Source organism: Podarcis cretensis (assembly GCF_951804945.1).
Source record: "Podarcis cretensis genome assembly, chromosome: 2".
NCBI classification, from domain to species: Eukaryota; Metazoa; Chordata; class Lepidosauria; order Squamata; family Lacertidae; genus Podarcis; species Podarcis cretensis.
In genome coordinates this window covers 88616518-88637305 of record NC_137171.1, presented here as the reverse complement: position 1 = coordinate 88637305, position 20788 = coordinate 88616518, and the positions used below count along the sequence as shown (strand labels likewise).

At 42.4% G+C, this 20788-nt stretch overlaps 1 protein-coding gene across 1 annotated transcript in view; it reads right to left on the bottom strand.

Moving 5' to 3' along the window:
• LOC307209452 (netrin-4-like) overlaps positions 1-20788 on the bottom strand; it is a 57428-nt gene that overhangs the window by 12646 nt on the left and 23994 nt on the right. The window contains exons 4-5 of the mRNA XM_079964526.1: positions 9763-9889; positions 8128-8316 (exon numbers count right to left, since the gene is read on the bottom strand). Coding sequence (XP_079820652.1) covers positions 8128-8316; positions 9763-9889 — 316 coding nt within the window. The remainder of the gene's footprint in view (positions 1-8127; positions 8317-9762; positions 9890-20788) is intronic.

Sequence of the window (20788 nt, the reverse complement as noted above, 5' to 3'; positions counted from 1 at the left end):
GAAATGGAATGCATAGCTAATCGGAAACTTTCATCTGACCTCAAACTTGCTCTTCTTTTTATTTTTGATTCTCGATCTGTAACAGGGTTACGTAAAAACCTAGCTCCAGGTTGCATTCCTGGCCCCCGCCTGCATTGGTGGACCATGCATAAGCTAGCCCCATTATGCCCCTTCCCCATTACACCCCCTTTTCCAGCCACTTCTGGGTCCGTGGAAATGAGCGTGCGCACAATCACACATCAATCAGACACGTGTAAAACAGTCACTGCCTGTATATACCTAATTGTGGCGGCTAAATTAATCATTGCCAAATGCTGGAGACTTGTTGATGGAATGGTTCACCCAAATTTGGCATTAATGAAATGTTTGACACATGGACTCCGAGCGTAGAGGAATGAACACACTTCTGACACAGTTTAATGCTGTTTGCTCCAGTTTTCCTATCTATGCTACAACAAAAGAAAATGGCTTTCATCCACCTAGTACATGTAGCCATATGTGGAACGGCACTTCAGGATTATTTGTGTCAAGCCTGCCAGATTGGGTGTCCTCCTTCTTTCTGTATTTCTTGCTCCTACACAATCCATTTTCAAATGATGCATTTTCAGATGACGATGATTTACTACTTATATCCCGCTCATGTGACTAGGCTGCCCCAGCCACTTTGGGTGGCTTCCAACAGAATATAAAAAAACACAGTGAACCAGAAAGTGACATGCCTTGGCTGGTACCCTGAATGCACTTAAGTGGCTTCAATCCTATTGAAGGTGTTAGTGGAAATTAAGCAAATCCCTGGTTAGCAGAACTGCAACTTTAAGGCCAAAATTGACATGGAATGGGAGATCTGTGATTGGATCTCCAGACATTTCTCCCCCGCTGTCTCTCTGGTTTTCAAGGAGAGAGGACTTTTTGCTCCATTTCCCCATGCTGTTTCCCCCAATGAAGTGTCCGCCCAGCACAGGAAATAACACATGCTCCTGAATCAGTCCTATGTTTAGCCCCTCCCGCCACGAGGACTAGTAGCAGCTTGGTGGGCATGATTTAGAATGGGAAATGCAATGTGGGAGAGGGTTTAGCCAGGGCCAGCCCAAGACATTTTGCTGACTGAGACAAAGGGCAAGATGTGGTCACTCCCATTCCATGTACAAATGCCAGCCTAACTTGCAGCTGGCTCTTACTTCAACATTGACAATGGGGCAGAGTCCTCCACCACACCAGAGGGCAGCAGGCCGCTCAGGCCATGTGGCTCACATAGCTCTGTCTGCACGACACCCCTCCGCATTTACCGCTCTTCAGTGGTTGCCTCACTTTGTCTAACAGTAGAGCCGGCTCTAAATTAAGCACCCTGTCCCTCACTAAAGGTAAAGGGACCCCTGACCATTAGGTCCAGTCGTGACCGACTCTGGGGTTGTGGCGCTCATCTCGCTTTATTGGCTGAGGGAGCCGGCGTACAGCTTCCGGGTCATGTGACCAGCATGACTAAGCTGCTTCTGGCGAAACAGAGCAGCACACAGAAGCGCCGTTTACCTTCCAGCTGGAGCGGTACCTATTTATCTACTTGCACTTTGACATGCTTTCGAACTGCTAGGTTGGCAGGAGGTCCCTCACCAGTGTTGCTCTAATATAGGCATAGGCAAACTCAGTCCTCCAGATGTTCTGGGACTACAACTCCCACGATCCCTAGCTAACAGGACCAGTGGTCAGGGATGGTGGGAATTATAGTTCCAAAACATCTGGAGGGCCGAGTTTGCCTATGCCTGCTCTAATAAAAATTGGAGCCCTGTTTCACTGCAAAAAAAAAAAAAAAAGTCAGGAAATCTGATCATGCATTCCTGTGTTGTCAGTTGTGGACCTTACAGAAACCAAAGCTGTGTGCCCAGCCACTTGCTGACTGGCTGCAAGTAAGGTGAGCAGGCAATGCCCCATCTGCCCTAATGTGCATGTCTGTCCTTCCACCCAGCAAAATACCAAAAGAGTTGAAGAAAGTTCAGGGATGAGCAGAGGTGACAGGAAGGGGAAGGCATGTTTATGTGTTTGCTGTTTGGGCTGGTTTATTTCCTTTCAGTTCATTTTGCAGGAATGTCTGTGCATCCCTAACCAATGAGAACTCTGTGGAGGAGGATTTGGCTAGCACCAGAGCATTCAGACTGTTATACAACACATTTTCCCTCTTACTGGTGATTAAGAGAGAATGTGTTCGATTATTGTGACTAATGCTGAGAGATTCCTTCTGAGCAGAGAGTCCTCTTCTCTTTTCTTCTCAGGAGCCGGAGGGCCTTTTTCAGCTTAACCGAGGGACTTTGCTCTGGATGGAAGAACACTCTTAAAGCAAGCTTTTCACGAAGGGATTAATGGGGTATTTCATTCAGCTTTCCCCCTTGGCCTTTCCTTCTCCAACCCAGTGCCCACGGGAGAGACCATGGCAGTTTCCGTGCCCTCTCTCCCTTCCCCAAAGCATTTCTTCCTTTCTCACAATGGGGCTGAGAACTCCATTGCTCATCCCACAAACATCTGTGCAATCTGCTGTGACAAATTTGTTATTTTCCTCTTTGGTATCCGCAGCATTTTTAAAATTATTTTTATTTTGTAAGCCGGTGCATATTTAACATGGCATTTCTCAGCCAAAATAAGCTGAGGGTATGAGTTACTGGTACATCGCAAACCCTCCGGTCTTTTGCTGAAGGTCAGCAGGACAGGGTGTGGCACAAATCGGAATTGTGAGGTAGGATGAAGGCTTATTAATGCCCAGTTAGTAGGACCAGGAGTAGCTGGTAAGGCTGTGTTGCTCTCCTGTCTCTGAACATGGTGTGGCGAAGCTGCTTACTGAGAGGTGGAAGGGCAGGGCAGAAGGAGCTAGGCATGGTGCGGGCATTATGGGGAGACAACCCAATGTTCCTGCCATGGCATCTGTGCTGTGCCCCCACTGTGCCAAACTTCTGATGCCTTGCCCTTCCACCTCTCACTAGGTGGCACTGCCACCTCACCTGTGCAGCTCCATTGGCTGCTACTGAGTAGAATTGTGCACAGTCAACACACATAGAAAGGGGGCACAGGGTGGTAACCAGGAGCTCTCCCCCCACATACACGTTCAGCACAACTTGTGAAGGAACCTTGGTTTGTACAAACTTCATATACGTAGGCTCTGCATGCTTGATATGTGACAGAAGAGACTTTTTCCACAGAATGCGTGAACAGGGAGCAGAACTGAAAGGAATAATTTGTTGGAGAACTGAAAGGAATAATTTGAATCTGACATATTTTTCAAATACTGCCAAACTCAACCTGCCACCCAGTGTGGCTGGGGAAACTCAGCCAGATGGGCAGGGTATAAATGATATATATTACTACTACTACTACTACTACTATTACTTTTACTACTAGAGACAGAGTTGTTCCCCTGGCCTTTGGCTTGGAGTCAATTTGATTCCCTCCCCCTTTTTCTTTTTTCCTTTCTTCTCCTGTGATGAGGCTGGGCTGCATTTTAAGGTTGTATTTTAATCTTGTTTTTAAGTTGTTTTCATTCAACTTGTTTTTATTATTGGTTGTTAGCCGTCCTGAGCCCGGCCCTGGCTGGGGAGGGCGGGGTATAAATAAAATTTATTATTATTATTACTACTACTACTATGTGAAATTTCAAGTAAGAATTCAAAAATCGCACCTCAAATTTTACTTCACAAGTCAGGTACTTCAGACTTGTTCACATCTTGTCTGTTTTGATTTTGGCAGGTGGCAAACTGTGACATATCGGAAGTAATCAAATACAGTCGTACTGTTGAAGTTGAATGGAATCCATTCCGGAAGTCCGTTCAACTTCCAAAAGGTTTGGAAATCAAAGCACAGAAGCCGTGGAAGCCCCATCGGACGTTCGGCTTCCAAAAATAGTTCGCAAACCAGCACTCACTTCTGGGTTTGCGGCGTTCGGGAGCCAAAACGTTTGAGAACTAAGCTGTTCAAAAAGCAAGGTAAAACTGTACTAAATACTAATGCACATGTCAAAGACTTGCATGTCAGTTAAAATCTTGAGCAATTTTTTTAAAAAAAAATGTCTAAAACGTGGCTCGATAACTGCTTTTGTTTCTGATGTTTTATATTTGTTTTATGGTTCTCTTTTGTAGGCTATCTTGGAAATCTAGATTAATAAAATTACCTTTTTTAAAAAAAAGACTTGTATGTCACCCACCAAATACTGTAAAGAACAAACCATCAATGCATCCCAGTTATCAAATATTACCAAATACTTTTACTAGACTTGCTGACATAATGTTAATGATCAAATACTGAAATCAAATCTCACTGGATATCAAATACTGCTTGTGATTTTCTGTGAATATTCAGAAAATATTCAGAGGATATCTGGAAAGCATTGAAACATCAGTATTCCCAGAAGTGAATGCTGAAGAAAATACTTGCAAGAAGATTTGTCTTAGCTCTACTTTGTAGATCTAAAGCAGCCATATTAGATCAAAAGCCATTTGGAAAACTGAGCTTCACTTTCATTCAAGTTGGCTGCTTTCTCGTTGATTCCTTAGGAAATAATGGTTTTGCTCCCCTGCTGCTCTTTAAGTTAGAGAACATTTACCCCACTTTGCTACTCGGGCACAAATCTTTCAACTGCTATGAGATTTGAAATCTAATCTTGTGGTAGGGTGGCTTTACAAAGCTTACTTTCCCTAAGACTACAGGAGAAGTCATTGGATGTCATGCAATATGGTCAGGTACAGGGGCGCCGACTTATAAAAAATATTGGGGGGGCCCATACCGGGGTCCTGCCCCGGGAAGTTTTCTAAATTTTAGATGAAAATTAGTGAGTTTTAAAGTTTTTTTAAAGTATTTTAGAGTCATATGATCAACATTAGAACCCCGAAAACTCGACTCTCTATAACTCCACACTCCGGGAAATTCGACAAGCCTGAAACACTTTTTGGCTTTGAAAAAAGAAACAAAACATAAACACGCACGGTATTTTCGTAAAAAGCTAATTTAATTTACAGTAACAATTATGCTTATAGACTATTACAGAGCAGTGAATATATAGCTCTGAAAAGACTGAAATGATATTTAAATAAATCCTAAACTATCATTAAAAGAATAAAACATAAAATATTGCTGTCGCACAGTAATAGCACTTTGATTAATAAGTGAAATAGCTAATTTAAGCTTACTTTGAATAAGGCTGAGGGTTCATTAAATAAAAATAATATCTCAAAGTTAATGCTTTAATACAGTTAATAAAGTTAATACAGTATGCCTAATACTGTATGTAAATACTGTAATACTGTATGTAAATAACGGGCTTTAATTGGGTCTTACACCCTAAAAATATTTAAGTATTTGAAAATAACTAATACAGTACTATAGTAATATAGAAATACAGTACTAAACTAGTACTAATATTTCGAAACTGAAAATTTAACATTCTGTATGTATTTAATTCTCTATTTTATAAAGATTTTTAATATCTGACAGTGAGTTTGGAGTAGCCCAATGCAAAAATCCTGAGGATCCATGTGGATCCATGCTTTGTAACCACGTTTTTGCACCACTGTGACCCTAGGCAACAGTGGGTGCGTGATTTTTTTGGTGCAGGCTGTAGCCATGGACATGCTATGTTATCTGATGGTGAATTTGGGGTGACCCAATGCAAAAATCCTGAGGATCCATGCTTTGTAACCACGTTTTTGCAGCACTGCAGCCCCAGGCAACAGTGGGTGCATGATTTTTTTGGTACAGACTGTAGCCATGGACATGTAATGTGATCTGATGGTGAATTTGGGGTGACCCAATGCAAAAATCCTGAGGATCCATGTGGATCCGTGCTTTGTCACCACGTTTTAAATGGGGAGGGAAGGAAAAACACAGAAGGGACAAGAAGCACAAGAGGGGTGTGCGGAGAAGCAGCTGGCTAAGAATGCAGGGGAGGAGTTTAAGGGGTGGGGGGGAGGAAAGGAAGGCAAAAGTCCCCCCCCCCAAGCCAGCCCTCTCTCTCTCTCTCAAACCTGCATGTTTTTCGGCTGCCTGCGAGTCCCTAGAGCACGGAGAGGAGGAGGTGGTGGGCTGGAGCCTGCACGCAGTGTGACTAGGAAAGAATTAGAAGGAAGGACTCGATCCTTTCCTTAACCCTCTGCTTGCCAGGAGGGCAGGGGATTCCCTGCTCTTTGTTGAGTTTGAGCAAACGCAGCAACAGAAGCGGGTGGGCAGTAAGACCCTGAGGCAGAATGCAGGAAAGCAGCAGCTTCCGCCTTCCCTCCGCCTGCCCGCCCGATCTTATTTTTGCCCGATTTTTGCCTATTTTTGCCCCTGCGCTCTGGCGAGTCAGCTCCAGGGACCACACATTCGCTCAGTAACACGCACAGACATTTCCCCTTACTTTTTAGGAGAAAAAAATCTGTGTGTTATAGAGCAAAATTTACGGTAATAATTTTCTTAAATTATTGGGGGGGGCAGAGCCCCCCCAAACGAATTTTTGAGGGGGCTCGGGCCCCCTCAGGCCCCATGGAGTCGGCGCCTATGGTCAGGTACACCAATAGGTTAGCTCGCCAGCTCCTCGTTCCTTGTGCTTTCACAAAAGGTTAAAAGTTGGTGAACGGGGCAGGGAGGGGGGCGGAGGCTGAGCCAGCACTAGCATTTCAGAAGAGGCAAACACAAAAGAGCAGAAACAGAGGAAGTGTTGTGAACAGGGCCATTCAAGCAATACCAGGGGCCTGTGGAAATTACAGCGCAAGAAACATAAGAGTTCAAAGGAAACCTGGATCGGGTCTACCAAAGTAACAGCAGAAGACCAGAAGCAAGGCAGTAGGGTGGAGACAGATATAAGAATAGGAAAAGAGTAGACATTGTACTTCAAATGAGAGATGTGCTTCCTAGCAAATCAAACAGTGGCCCAGCAGCCTGTCTTGCCCTGCAATGAAATTCAGAATTTTCTTCTTTTTTCAGGTGCTGCATGAATCCCAAAGCATTCATCAGTTCATTTGCTTCCACTTATATTTTTTGAAAGGAAATGTATTAGCGTGCAAAGCTGTTCCAGTGACTGGGGGAACATTTCACATGTCACGATGGCATCCCTGATGCCATCATGTACTGCTGGTTTCTCCTACAAATGGGCAGAACCATTTTTTATACCAGAGCTTGACCCTGGAGGTGGACAGGCATACAGCGATGGTGCTTTGAGATAGGCTCTACCAGTTTGTTGAAACTTGCCCCGCCCCCTGTCAAATTAACTGGTAGTTTTGAATCAATCATGTTCGCTGTGTCGTCTGCTATGTCAACCCACAACTTAACAAATCAGTTACTTTATTATATATAAATATGACTAAAACAAGTGTGCTGATGACTTACATTTAACAATGGGGAAGAAATTCAGTCCAGTTTTCTTTTAAATATCTAATTCACATTTCTCAAATGAAAATGCAAGCAGAAATGCAGTTATTCCAAATTTGCTCTTCTCTGAATTTTGCAATTCAGTTTTCCAACAAAATAATGTGTTTTAAAATGCAGATGTTTGGGAAAAGGGTACATAAAATGCATGTGTTTGGGAAATAACATACAAAAATACATTACCTTAGGGGAAATTGTTTGCATAAAGGTGTGTATTCGTCACACAAAGTGCATACAGAAATGTGTACTTTGGGCCCTGTATACCTGAAGGAGCATCTCCACCCCATTGTTCAGACTGGACACTGAGGTTCAGCTCCGAGGGCCTTCTGGCGGTTCCATCATTGTGAGAAGTGAAGGCACAGGGAACCAGGCAGAGGGCCTTCTTGGTAGTGGCGCCCACCCTGTGGAACACCCTCCCATCAGATGTCAAGGAGATAAAGAACTGCACAACCATTTGAAGGCAGCCTTGTATTGGGAAGTTTTAAATATTTGATGGCTAGTTGTGTTTTGATACTATGTTGTAAGCCACCCATAGTGGCTGGGGCAACCCAGTCACATGGGCAGGGAATAAATTATTATTATTGTCATCATCATCATCATCTTCATCAGAGAAATTCACATTATAATGCCAATGAACTTTCATGACTTTAAAAGCAACAGCACTGCAGCCTGCTGCAGAAATGTGAAGAAATAAATTCATGATGGAAAGGAAAAGTGAAATCCAAATTGACAAACCCACCCATCCCCACTTACGTTTGCAAATCTCCGGCGAAGACATGGGTTTTGCTTTGTCTCTGTAAAAACCAGGCTTGCACCTTTGACACCGGTAGCCCTCTGTGTTGTGCTTGCAGTTGTCACAGACACCTCCACTCTGCTTTCCTGATGCCAACCAGACGCTCAGGTCAAAATGGCAGCTCTCAGCATGACTGTGACAGCGACACTCTGTCCAGAGCCCAGGGGTGAGGGGGAGAAGGAAAAGAAGAAGGAGCAACATGATTCTTACTCACACTGTAGTACAAGTGAATAGAACTTAAATGTGGGGTTTTTCCTCTCATGGATTTATTTAGTCCTAACATTTTAGTTAAGAGCAAGGAAACGCTGGGAAGATGTGTAAAGAAAATCCAATGACGTGAGTGGTGTTTTCTGGTCAGCCGCTTTGAGGGTTATTGTTGCTGTTATTTTACAACCAAGCACTATACAAGTTTTATGAAATAAACAAATAAATTATTCCTTTTACATTGCCCTCAATCAGTATGAGTTAAGAAAAGGCAGGATTTGCAGGGGTAGGGCAGAGACTGAGTAATTTAAGTGATAACTCTTTTGTGCTGATAACCAAGCACTTATTGTAATCATATTTGCAAAACTGATTCCACATAAAGCTTGCTGCCTTTTGTTAGTATATAAGATGTAAAACATGAGAAGAGCTTCACCCATCCCACCCTGTTCTGATAAAAGGGATGTAAATATTGCCTCTGGGGCTGTATCTAGCCTGAAGTATCTGTGATGTTCAGTCCTCATCCCTCAAATACCCCACCCAACTCCACCTCAACTAGTTTAAACCAGAATCTTTTTTTTTTGGAACAGTGACTTGTACATTAGACCAATAAAAGTAAAATTGGGCAATGATAGACACATCTCCATCTAGGCCACTAACTGCTCCATAGTTTTAAGGCGAAAGGATCCCTGGAGGTTAGAATTTTGATTATGGAAACCTTAAACCTCTAGAGTTGAGCCACTTTAACTCTGATTTTAAAAACCTCGCTGTAACTGGAGTTTTGCTTTATCCAATGTCTTCTTTTCAATCACTATTTCAACTAACATACCCATTCTGAATATATTATTTTCTGAGGAATGATGGTAGGACCTTTACCATTTTTCAAAGCACCTTGAAATGAAGTACTACTCTTTGACGAAATGAAATAAAACTAGAAAGCCTCTAAATTATGTGAACCGGCCTGAGACCTGCGGGTATAGGGCGGTATATAAATCCAATAAATAATAGATAAATAAATCTACAATGGTACCTGCTGAGAAACAGATGAACTTTAAAAAAATCTATATATTTTCCCCTACTCTCATCGTAGGCCAAAACTCTAGTAAGCAATGTTGGGCAAAATCTCTTTGAAAACCAGAGCTTTGCTCTTTGTACCCTATTTTACAATATATCACATAGGCCAACCACATTTGCTCACACATGCACACACACATATAGAGAGAGACTGAAAGGAGTTTCAGGCAGTTGCTTGGCAATCCCATTCCCCATCTGTCGCTAGAGCATCGTAAATCCCGACTCCATGAATTGGCTGTTATCGGGCTTTGCTGCTGGGTGGAAAGATGGATTACATTGCAACCCTTCATCTCTACCCTCTCTTCGCCATACCCACATACTTCTGCATTCATTTGGTGTCCCCGTTTTTCCATTGCCTGGCTCCCATGGCTGGTCATTGTACAATGGCGCGCACCTCTCACAATGCTGTCCTGCAGTGTTATGTCTGCACATGCACTTCCCATGGACCTGTCAAAGAAAGCAACAACAACACACACATTCAGAAAACGATAAAGTGCTAAAATGCACTAGCTAAGAGGTCTTTTTGGTGGAAGAACACGCATTCATTGCATCCCAAAGGGCTGCTCATTGGAACCGTCTCCACTTGGACGTCCAAAATTTGGAAGGGGCAGAGGGACAACAATGACTCCTGCCCCTTTCCCAAGCCCAAAGCTCGGCCCCATTGGCCACAGCCTCTTTCGGCAGTTCCAAGATGGATGGCAGTGGCAATTTCTTGAAGCAGCCTGATCTGGTCCTACTGGAGAAGGCCTAGCTACAGGCCTACAGGTGACATGCTGAAAGAAATGTGCACCTATTCTTCCTTCTGAGAAGAAATGAAACCTCGAGGGTCTGAAAAATCTGCAAAAATGTGAATCTGCACCTAATGCTTTAATGCAGAAGTGTGTCACTAGCTCTCACCTGGCCACCTCTTTGAGACCAAGCCTACTTGGGTTTTAGCAGGACACACAGGCACTGACAGCCTAAAATAATTATTTAGTGGGTGTTGCAAAGGGAGAGAAATTGCTTAAAGTGCCATTTGTTTTCATTGCAGAAAGCCTAAAAGGTAAAGGTAAAGGGACCCCTGACCGTTAGGTCCAGTCATGGCCGACTCTGGGGTTGTGGCGCTCATCTCACTTTACTGGCCGAGGGAGCCAGCATACAACTTCCGGGTCATGTGGCCAGCATGGCGAACCAGAGCAGCACATGGAAATGCCGTTTACCTTCCCGCCAGAGCAGTACCTATTTATCTACTTGCACTTTAACGTGCTTTCGAACTGCTAGCTTGGCAGGAGCAGGGACTGAGCAACAGGAGCTCACCCCATCGCAGGGATTCGAACCGCCAACCTTCTGATCGGCAAGCCCTAGGCTCTGTGGTTTAGTTCACTTTATTTTCCTTTTCCCTCACATTTTCAAATGTCTTTCTTTTGTTTTCAAATGTGATTTTTTAAGTATGGAAGAGGACTCCCAGTCATCCCCCTCTGTATTGGATGTGAGATGAATGAAAATTGAACTGAATGGGCCCCACTGAGTTCAATTTTCCAGTCACCAAACACCCCCCTGCACCCCTAAATTCCTTCCACTGACCTCTCTTGCACATGGGGTTGGGGTACCAAATGTTGCAGCCGTGCAGCCATGCTTCTGCCTCACTGCATATTATATACAAAAGTGGAGCCTGAGATTTCAGTTCTGACTGAGGCATGAATCTAATCTAAATCCCTTTAATCTTGCTACTAATGCCACTGGCAGTTCTCTGTAGTGTTTGGGGGGGGGGCAATTGTGTTTCATCTGCTGCAAGGCCCTATACATGTCATTGCAGGTGAGAAACTGGTGAGAAGTATTCTTAAAAAAACAAATGTATATATACATCTCCTCTGCCCTCCTCTCTGCTACCCTTCACCAGCTTGCTCCCTACAGCAATTCCCCCCCCCCTCTTCTCTCCCTCTTTCCTAATCCCTTCAGATCAGATATGAGGACACAGGCTACATGGCTGATGCCACTGCTCCTCTAGAGCCAGCTGGCAGATTTTCTGTGCCCAGAGCAGTTTGCTGCCTCCTCACGGAAGACTGAGCAGAGACTTCGGGGTATGCATTTCTCTCCCTCTCTGCACTTGGCTGTAGTCAGCCTCAGGGGAGGATGGAGGGGACAGAGTACATTGTACAGGAAGCCTCTAGGGAATCGTACAAGAATGTCTGTGCTCAAAACCCTGAACCTGCTTATAATTTGAGAAGGGAGAAAGAAAGAAAGAAAGAAAGAAAGAAAGAAAGAAAGAAAGAAAGAAAGAAAGAAGGAAGGAAGGAAGGAAGGAAGGAAGGAAGGAAGGAAGGAAGGAACAAACAATTGAATAACTGTCACCTTAGTATTTCAGTGTGTGAAGACTTCTTTTGAACCAAATAAGTTATACAGTCATACCTTAGAAGTCAAATGGAATCCTTTCCGGAAGTCCATTCAACTTTCAAAATGTTTGAAAACCAAAGCATGGCTTCTGATTGGCTGCAGGAAGCTCCTGCAGCCAATCAGAAGCTGCAGAAGCCCCGTTGGACGTTCAGCTTTGGAAAGGTGTTTGAAAACTGGAACACTCACTTCTGGGTTTCGATCATTTGGGAGCTGATTTGTTCGGGAGCCAAGGCATTTGAGATCCAAGGTACGACTGTATATCAAGCAGAGATGGGTCAATGGGTCGATTTTGGCTTCTCACAGTTTCTCACTTTTCCAGTCTTAAGTTTGGTTCTCTACATTTCTAAATCAAAACCACCCCTCTCAAAAAGTTTAGCATTTTGGGGTGGATAATACATGTTTGTAAACAATTATGCCTACTACACAGAAAATTAAGTTTCCTGATATAATGCATTTTCATGTGTTGTTTTCATGACTATCTACTTGTGCCTTGTATGCCTCCTTCCGGCAACTCCTGCAGCCAAGCTGGTGCCAAACGTATTGCTCTGCTTTTCTTTGGACCACATCAGCGAGGCTGAGATGGGGGTCTTGTCGTCTGGGCAGCCCAGGACCTTCATACACACTGCACAGTCTTGCTCCCTAGGGAGGTCACTTTGGTGCTGCTAACACAGAGACTTGACTTCACACCTGAAGGCACACTCCATTGTCTCTCAAGACAGACGCCAGCAACAACCCAAGCATATGCATTTTTGTACACATCATTTGGCTGGAGAACTGCAAAATTCAGAGCAGTATGAGTCTCAAAGGATGGATGTGTTTCGATTTGTGTATTGCTTCAGAAAGTGCAAATCAAATAAGTTTGTTGTCAACTGTGAATTTAATCAAATTTCTCCCCCATCCCTAATACCAAGTGCAGGACTGAAAAAAAAGTTGGATGGGATAAAACAGGAACAAGAAAACCACAATTCTGTGCCAAGGGAAAAAATTATGACTCAGTCCTGTTGAATGCTAGGGACTTTCTGGTTAATTCAGAAGTAAAACATTTTAAGCCAGATGCATCACTTAAAAAACAACAACAACAAACAGCCTTGAGAACCATGTAGACTTCATTCCTCTGCATGTCTGGCATGACAGACACTTTGAAAGAGAAATATTCCCGTATCTTTTTGATTGGATGAAGAACTGGTGGCTTAAAAAAACAAAAACGATATTATTTGCTTGCTTGCTTGCTTGCTTGCTTGCTTGCTTGCTTGCTTGCTTGCTTGCTTGCTTGCAGGTGATATAAAACTGGGAAGCAATTTGGCAGCATTGATAGGACTAACATTCCTACATAATTTGTACTTAAGAGCATTATAAATATTATTATTTGTTGTATTTCTATACCTCACTTCATCCAAGGATCACTGAACATAGCTGTCAACGTTTCACTTTTTAAAATGGAAATTCCCTTAGTCTGAATAGGATTCCTTGCAAGAAAAGGGAAAAGTTGACAGTTATGTCACTGAAGTTTACCACAGCAGGACAAGAGGGAACACTTGGTAAAATCTGGCAGATTTCTTTTTATGTTTGGGTGCTGGGATGTGGGGAGGCAGGATAACAACAGTAGGCCCAACCCACAAGCTACATGGGTTTAGTCTATTTTTTGAACAAGACTTCTATACTGTGAGATTTTACAGAGCTCTCAAAAGAGTTCAGCAAGATCTTATGATATCCTACTGGAAGCCACTGCTGCAGCCATGTGACCCCAACAAGTGAGGCACTGGTTCAACAGGCATGGTTGGGGGGATGGGGACAGCACCTTCCCATTTTGCCTCAGGTGGCAAAAAAGGACAGGTCATCCCTGGGTATGCTTTAGCATGTATGTACGCTGTGGGTTAAACCACATAGCGTAGGACTTGCCAATCAGAAGGTTGGTGGTTCGAATCCCTGTGACGGGGTGAGCTCCCGTTGCTTGGTCCCTGCTCCTGCCAACCTATCAGTTTGAAAGTACGTCAAAGTGCAAGTAGATAAATAGGTACCGCTCCAGCGGGAAGGTAAACAGCGTTTCCGTGCGCTGCTCTGGTTCGCCAGAAGCGGTTTAGTCATGCTGGCCACATGACCCGGAAGCTGTACTCTGGCTCCCTTGGCCAATAAAGCGAGATGAGCGCCACAACCCCAGAGTCGGCCACGACTGGACATAATGGTCAGGGGTCCCTTTACATGTGTATACTCTAGCCTGGCCCATTTCAGGCCTTGACTATCAGATTCCCTCTGACTTTTTGGGGTTGGCTTAGAGCACCCAAGAAATAGAACCAGGATTTGGCTTAGCAGATGCAAGGGCTATGCAGATGGTGTCAGACCCCTACTCTATATAATTTGAAGTCAAGGCAAGCAGAGACCCAGTGCTCTCCACCCATGACGTCCCTGAAATATGCATGTCCTTCCTTCCTTCCTTCCTTCCACACACACACACTCACCATAACGATAGGCATTTTGCTGGTATATAATAACCAGCATCTTGAATAATCCCCAGAAGCTAACTGGCAGCAAATGAAATTGAGCAAGAAGAGGATTAATGTGCTGCCTGTGATCTGCTCTTGTCACAACGTTTTGATTTCTGGACCTCAATCAAGAATTCCTTTTGTTCCCAGCCATCATAATCATGATGGTAAAGGAATGGAAACTACAGTTTCATGGTGGGGGTAGGAAGGAGCAGATTGGCTGGAACATTTGTGACGCAGGCTATTGTAACGCAGACTTGTGTTTCCATTTGGTTTCATCTTATCCTTCCTTCCTCTTGTGTTTCTCCACTTAGTCTCTTTTATCCTGCTGATGATTCCTACTGTTGTTGCTACCATTGGTGCTATTTCTTGGCTGTCATTAGTCAATGGGGCTGGGGGTAGGTCCCACTGACTGAAGTTTGGGTACTGGAACCTTTCCAGAACTGCGCATCTGATGCCAATTCACTGAAAATGTTTGTCATTTGGCTACATGTTCACTTTGTACTGCTGCCAGAGCAATTTTGGACACAGAGAGATTTGCATATCATCATCAGCAAGTCACTTGCAGGCCCCAAGGAACGGGCAAGAATTCATATTGGGTTTCATGCAAACCAATACAATTTCTCACCTGCCCGGGAGTTGGGAAGCAACTTCTTCCAGGTGAAAAAGCATATTCAGTAGGACAGGATGGAAGTGTTACCTGAGCTCCTGTCTTCTAACACAGATGAATGAAAGGGAAACTTTGGGCCTGTTTACATATTCAAGAATCAGGCATTATCTGAAGCCCTGCGCAGATATTCAGTAAATGTGTTGTGTATGTGTGTAAGCAGGGTTGGGACTGCTCGTTCTGTTCCTGGGCCTGACCTACACAGTCATATTCACCTGCAGAGAAACGCACCAGGTAACAATGACCCCTGATACAACACATTAGTTGAAGAGTACAATAGGGGGAAATGTAGGTATAACCCACCAAGTTTTTGACATTTTGTCATTCCAGAAGATTCTAGAACAATTCTTGTTTCCAATGTTTTTTGACCGTTCCAAACTAAATTTATTGCTTCTTTCTTTTTTTTAAAAATGTGTTTAATAGCAAAAAAATTCCTTTAACAAAGACACAAGGCCAATTAAACCAGTTTATTAGCCTTTACAAGTGTTTCCAATCAGATGTCTCTCTACCAGCAGGATTAGTGCTGATTTTCCACAGGAGATGAAAGTAGCCACAAGGTCGCAATTAAATGATTAAAATAACCAAAACCCACCAGTAGCCAAGTGGTTAAGCAATCAAACCAGTCCCCTTTTAAATGTCCCATAGACATTCCTTTGAATATTTATTTATTTATTTATTTATTTAATCAATTTATATCTCACTTTTGTTCCTGAAGGAGCTAAGGGTGGCAATAAGAGGGTTTGCCTAAAAGTTAATATTAGGAAAGAAAATAAGTGAATCTGGGCTCTGACTCCAATTTATGGAATGGTGACAGGACAAAAGAAGGAAGTTTAGTTTCACAGAACCCACTATGTTAAAATGCACAAATTTAAGTCTGTGGGCTCATTTTCTATATTATCTTTCAAAGACTTGTGACTCTCTATCTATCTATCTATCTATCTATCATCTATCTATATCTATCTATCATCTATCTATATCTTTGGATGCATACAAACATTACTGGGCATCCTGTGTCCATGTGCTACTTCAGATCTAGTTTTCGCCTTGGCCTTCTTATTAGCTGAAACTTCTATATAGCTTTCCAGGATTTGATAGCTCTTTTGGAGTGGACATTCTGCTTGGTATCTGGTTGCCTTTGCAGCCAAATGGCCACAGTATGGATTCTCACTTCTCCTATGCCCTGGTTTTGTTTTGTTTTTTGAATAGGAGTTGGTCATTTGCTTTCTTTTCTGTTTGGACTAAATGACTTTGGTAACTGTTTGTAACCTTGCAACTGCTAATGGATGGACCACTCCAATTCCAGCTTCAGTACATTCCTGCATGGTGACTGGACTACTCATACTTTCGGGTCATGTTGTTTGGATGCCTGATTATCGTCTTCCAAAGCAACTACTCTATTCCTGACTCAAGAATGGAAAGTGAAATACTGGTGGACAGCAAAAGAAGTTTAAAGATGCTCTCAAGGCAAAAAAGTAAAATAAGTACTGATAACTGGGAAATACTGGCCTGTGAGTGCTCCAACTGGAGAACAGCTTTTACCAAAGGTGTCATGGACTTTGAAGAAGCACAAACTCAGGCTGAAAAGGAGAAACGAGCTAAGAAAAAGGCACATTTGGCAAACCCTCACAGTGATCAACTCCCGCCCGGAAACCTATGTCCCCACTGTGGAAGGATGTATGGATCCAGAATTGGCCTCCACAGTCACTTACAGACTCACTGTTAAAACTGTGTTCATGAAAAAGAATCTTACTCAGCTACAAGTAATTGCCAAAGAAGAACTCATACTTTTTTTACTCAGCCACACTACTGTGACTCTGGTGCCTATCATTCTCATTACAATTATAAGGACTTGGTCCTTGTTCAGGGCTTGTTCACACATTATAATAAGGCATAAACCTACACCTGGTTGTTAGGAACATCACGAGGAGCCATTACTGTCCTCCTTTTATCAGGCTAGTATGTAGGTTGCAGGTTTTTCTAACAAACACTTTTCCAACTGCTTTCCACCTGTTCCAGATAGAAATCAAATGCACATTTATAATTAATCTGAATTCCCATGGGAAGAAAAGCAGTCTGGGGAAGGCGGTGATCCAGAATGGGAAAACAGCCACCAGAGGAAGGGTTTAAAATCTGTATTACCAACTGCTACATTTCCACTATAAAAAAAAAATCTTCTTCTGAATATGTTTTTCCTAACAACAACAACAACAACAACAACACCACCCCAGTGTTACATGTATTTTCATGTAACAAATAAGTTTCCTCTTCATGGACAAAGGTTTATGTGGCAACTTTTCAGATATAACAACTCAGAGTCTTTTCACCCTAGCAGAAACTAGTCTGAATCATTCCACAAGCTGAATGTCTCTTTATTTCTTGGGTTAGTCAGCTAACTGGCATATACAGCCGGACTTCCCTCCCAATAAAAACATGTTCGGTGAATTGCAAGCTACAACACACAGTAGCTCCTGTGGTATTTGGAGGTCACACAGACTGGCAAAGCTTAGATCAGATAGTGTACAAATTCAGTTGGTTGTGGGATTATGAGAGGGAACAGAACAAAACTTCTCAGACAGGAAGATAATGTTTGCAAGGGAAAGCGACAGCCAAGTCACCAAGATGAAGGCCGAGATAGAGAAAAACTAGCTTTACTTTACACAACCCAGGTTTTTGCTCAGCTACCCCAACCAACAATTCTATATGAGGTGGATGGCATATAAGAACAAAGCCCATAAGCAAAATGTGATAGCAATAGCACTCTCCCATTCATGTTCCGCAGTGAGTAGGGATGGGGGAGACATTTGATTAAGTTTGAGTTTAAAGGTGAACCTACACAAGTTGCCCTTTCTGAAGCAATACACAAATCAAAATACAGCCATTCTTCAAAATTTGCAGATCTTCAAATTTCATAATGTTGTTTTCCAGATGAATAGTGGTGTGTGTGTGTGTGTGTGTGCGCGCGCGCGCATATGCTAGGCTAAAGGGTGTATAATGATGCACAAATTCATGAAGATAACATACAAAAATGCATTACACCAGCAACTTGAGGAGCAGGTAAAACCTTTGTTACCATCTTGCTGCTTTGCTTTGCTTTGCTACTGCTCCCCCATGAAGGGAGAAAAAAGATGCTGGACCATTCTTGGAGGACACTGGACCCACCCACCACTGATTTGTAACAGCTGGCCTTGACACCAGACTTATGGGTGGGGTGAGGAGGTTAAAGGGGGGAAATTGTTGATTCGATGTGAATGATTTTTGGACTAGGGAGGCAGGGTTGAGGGTTTTGTTTATTTGCCAATTAGTGGGCCAGAGTATTGCTTTGTTTATTATTTGAGTATTATGAATGTTGTTTGCTATTATTAATAAGGCTGGAATGTTCTTTTCCCCCATAAATGTTATGTTATATTAAATATTAATGTATTATATGGCTCCCCCTATATTATATATTGTAATTCTTTTTGCTATAAGTTGCTTGAAGACCTTCAGGTGACAAGCAACAAGTATGTTTAATAAATAAATAACAATAAATAAAATAAAATTATATTTGGGGAAAGTGCTTTGGAAACATTGCAAATGTGGAAGTCTAAGAAGTGGCAGAAAGCAGTGTTGTGCTTCAACGGCACCTTCAAGGGCAGCTCTACTCTACAGTAGTCAATCCTAAAAGTTATAAAAGAATGAATCAGCTTAGTAAACTCCTACTCCAGTAAGATGCAAAACCTATGTAACTGATGAAGTTGACAAAAGGTGCTCCTCATCACTGTTGATACCTGTCTCTCCACAAGTACCCCTAGGTGCCTGATCAGACAGAGTGAGGACCACTTCCTTCAGAGCCAACCTTGGATATATTAAATATCTTTAACAAGCAATGTTCTTGCTTGCTTAAAGTAAGATGTTCCATGATATCCCAGTCATTGATTTCAAGGAGTATTTAACATCTTTAATAATGATACTCTCTTTTGTCCATTTTCTTTGGTATATAAACGTTAACAAAACTAAGTGATTACCTTGCTTGTGCCATCAAATGTGAGACTATAGACTAGGATTTTTATTAAGGACTTGTTATATGAAATTCTTATATGATGTTGTTTACTGCTTCAGATATGAGGCCCTTTCCTCTCTTTTTTGCTGTCACTGACTGTCATGATCCATTATATCTATGTGCAAACTATGGTGCCTTTGCACAATGAATGCAAAGTTGTTACTCATTTTTTTGTAGTAGGTCCAGACATCTCAAATCCTCTTAAATAGTCCTATACTGGGGACATCACACCTTCCTTGCACTCAAAACTGCAATACAGTATATTGTTGCACAAATACCACAAGCTATCTATTGGAGAGCTCCTGTGGTAATTACCCAGACTTGCAACAATTTGTGAACCTCTTTAAAAAACCCTCAACCTCTATTGGATGAACAAACAATCCAAAGCTTAATCTACTGCTATTTAATGCTATTGGCTGTAGCATGTGATTCTATTTACGTGTGTCCTGTGACATCATAAAGATGGTACAGGCCAGCTCAATAAAGGAAATCCAGAGCTGGAGCAACTCCAACAGATGTCTGTCCTCCTCCTACCTTCGGTTCCATTGTCAAACTGTTCTTACTGCGAAGATGTTTCTCCTACTGCCTACTGGAAATCTATCACCCTGAAACTTAAACTCATTGGATCCAGTCCCAAAGATGCAGAAATCACTTCATATGCACTGTATGCAACACTGATGACAAAATCAAGCAGGCCATAACAGCCAATCTGATCAAATCACAACATCTGCAAGTGAAACTTCAGAGTAAAGGCAAAGATGAACCAGCGACAAAAATGGGAGGTATTTTTCCACATTCAAGAAAACAAGCTGAAAACTCATAAAGTTAATTCTAAAAAAAAAAAGTGTTAATGTATCTGGATGCATTCTTCCTATTAAATTCTGGGAAATGGGGAATTTATGAATTTTAGTTAAACAAAACAATTCAATTCCATGCTGGATGAAGTCATTTAGTGGCACAACATTTAGAGGAAAATATAAAAGAGAAATCCAGCTAAGGTTTACAATCACTGTGCCAAGAGCGTGGGCCATAATGTGTTTTCTCTTGGGCAGTGTGTTTATTCTTCAACCAGCTGCGTTAATTTAATGTGTTATTCATCTTGTGAGGCTTCAACACTTGCATATTTAGCTGTTTGCTTTCCTCTTATCGACTCATTCCTTAAGTGGACCCATATTTCCTGTGGGTGGAGTTTAATAACATCCTTTGTTGCTAGGATACTGGGGGTGAATCCTAGAAGTATGCCAGAGCTGTGGTGGTTCAGAATTTTTCTTAAAATACTGTGGAACTCATACAGTTGTTATTTGTCCTCCTGACTTCTAAAACAATGAAATGGAAGCAAGGAATTTCCACCTCAGAAGAAAGCAAGGCAAGATTACAAAAACCTAGAGGTATATGAAGCTACATTGTGAAAGGAATCCTGGACTCTGTAATGTCATGTCTCACCAAGATTGAAGTATTTTAAACTACTTTGGCTTTTAGATTTCTTTAGAGAGCCAAACAAGGAAACTGGCAGACTTCAGCTGTTAATTGGTGTTGCTCGCTTCTGGTTAAATGGGTTGGATTCTGATTTTGGAACCTGAATCTGGAGAACTTTCTAAATATCTCAGGGTGAGGGGCTTCAGTTATCATTACTTCCCTACCATCCTTGTCTTCATTGCAGTGTGTAATTTTCTTTCCATTTCCCTTCTTCCACACATACCCGGAGCTCTGATTCAAATGCTTGTCATGCAAGAACCTTATGCATTTCGGTTTTTCTGGCCCACACTGCACAGCTGATAACCATGAGC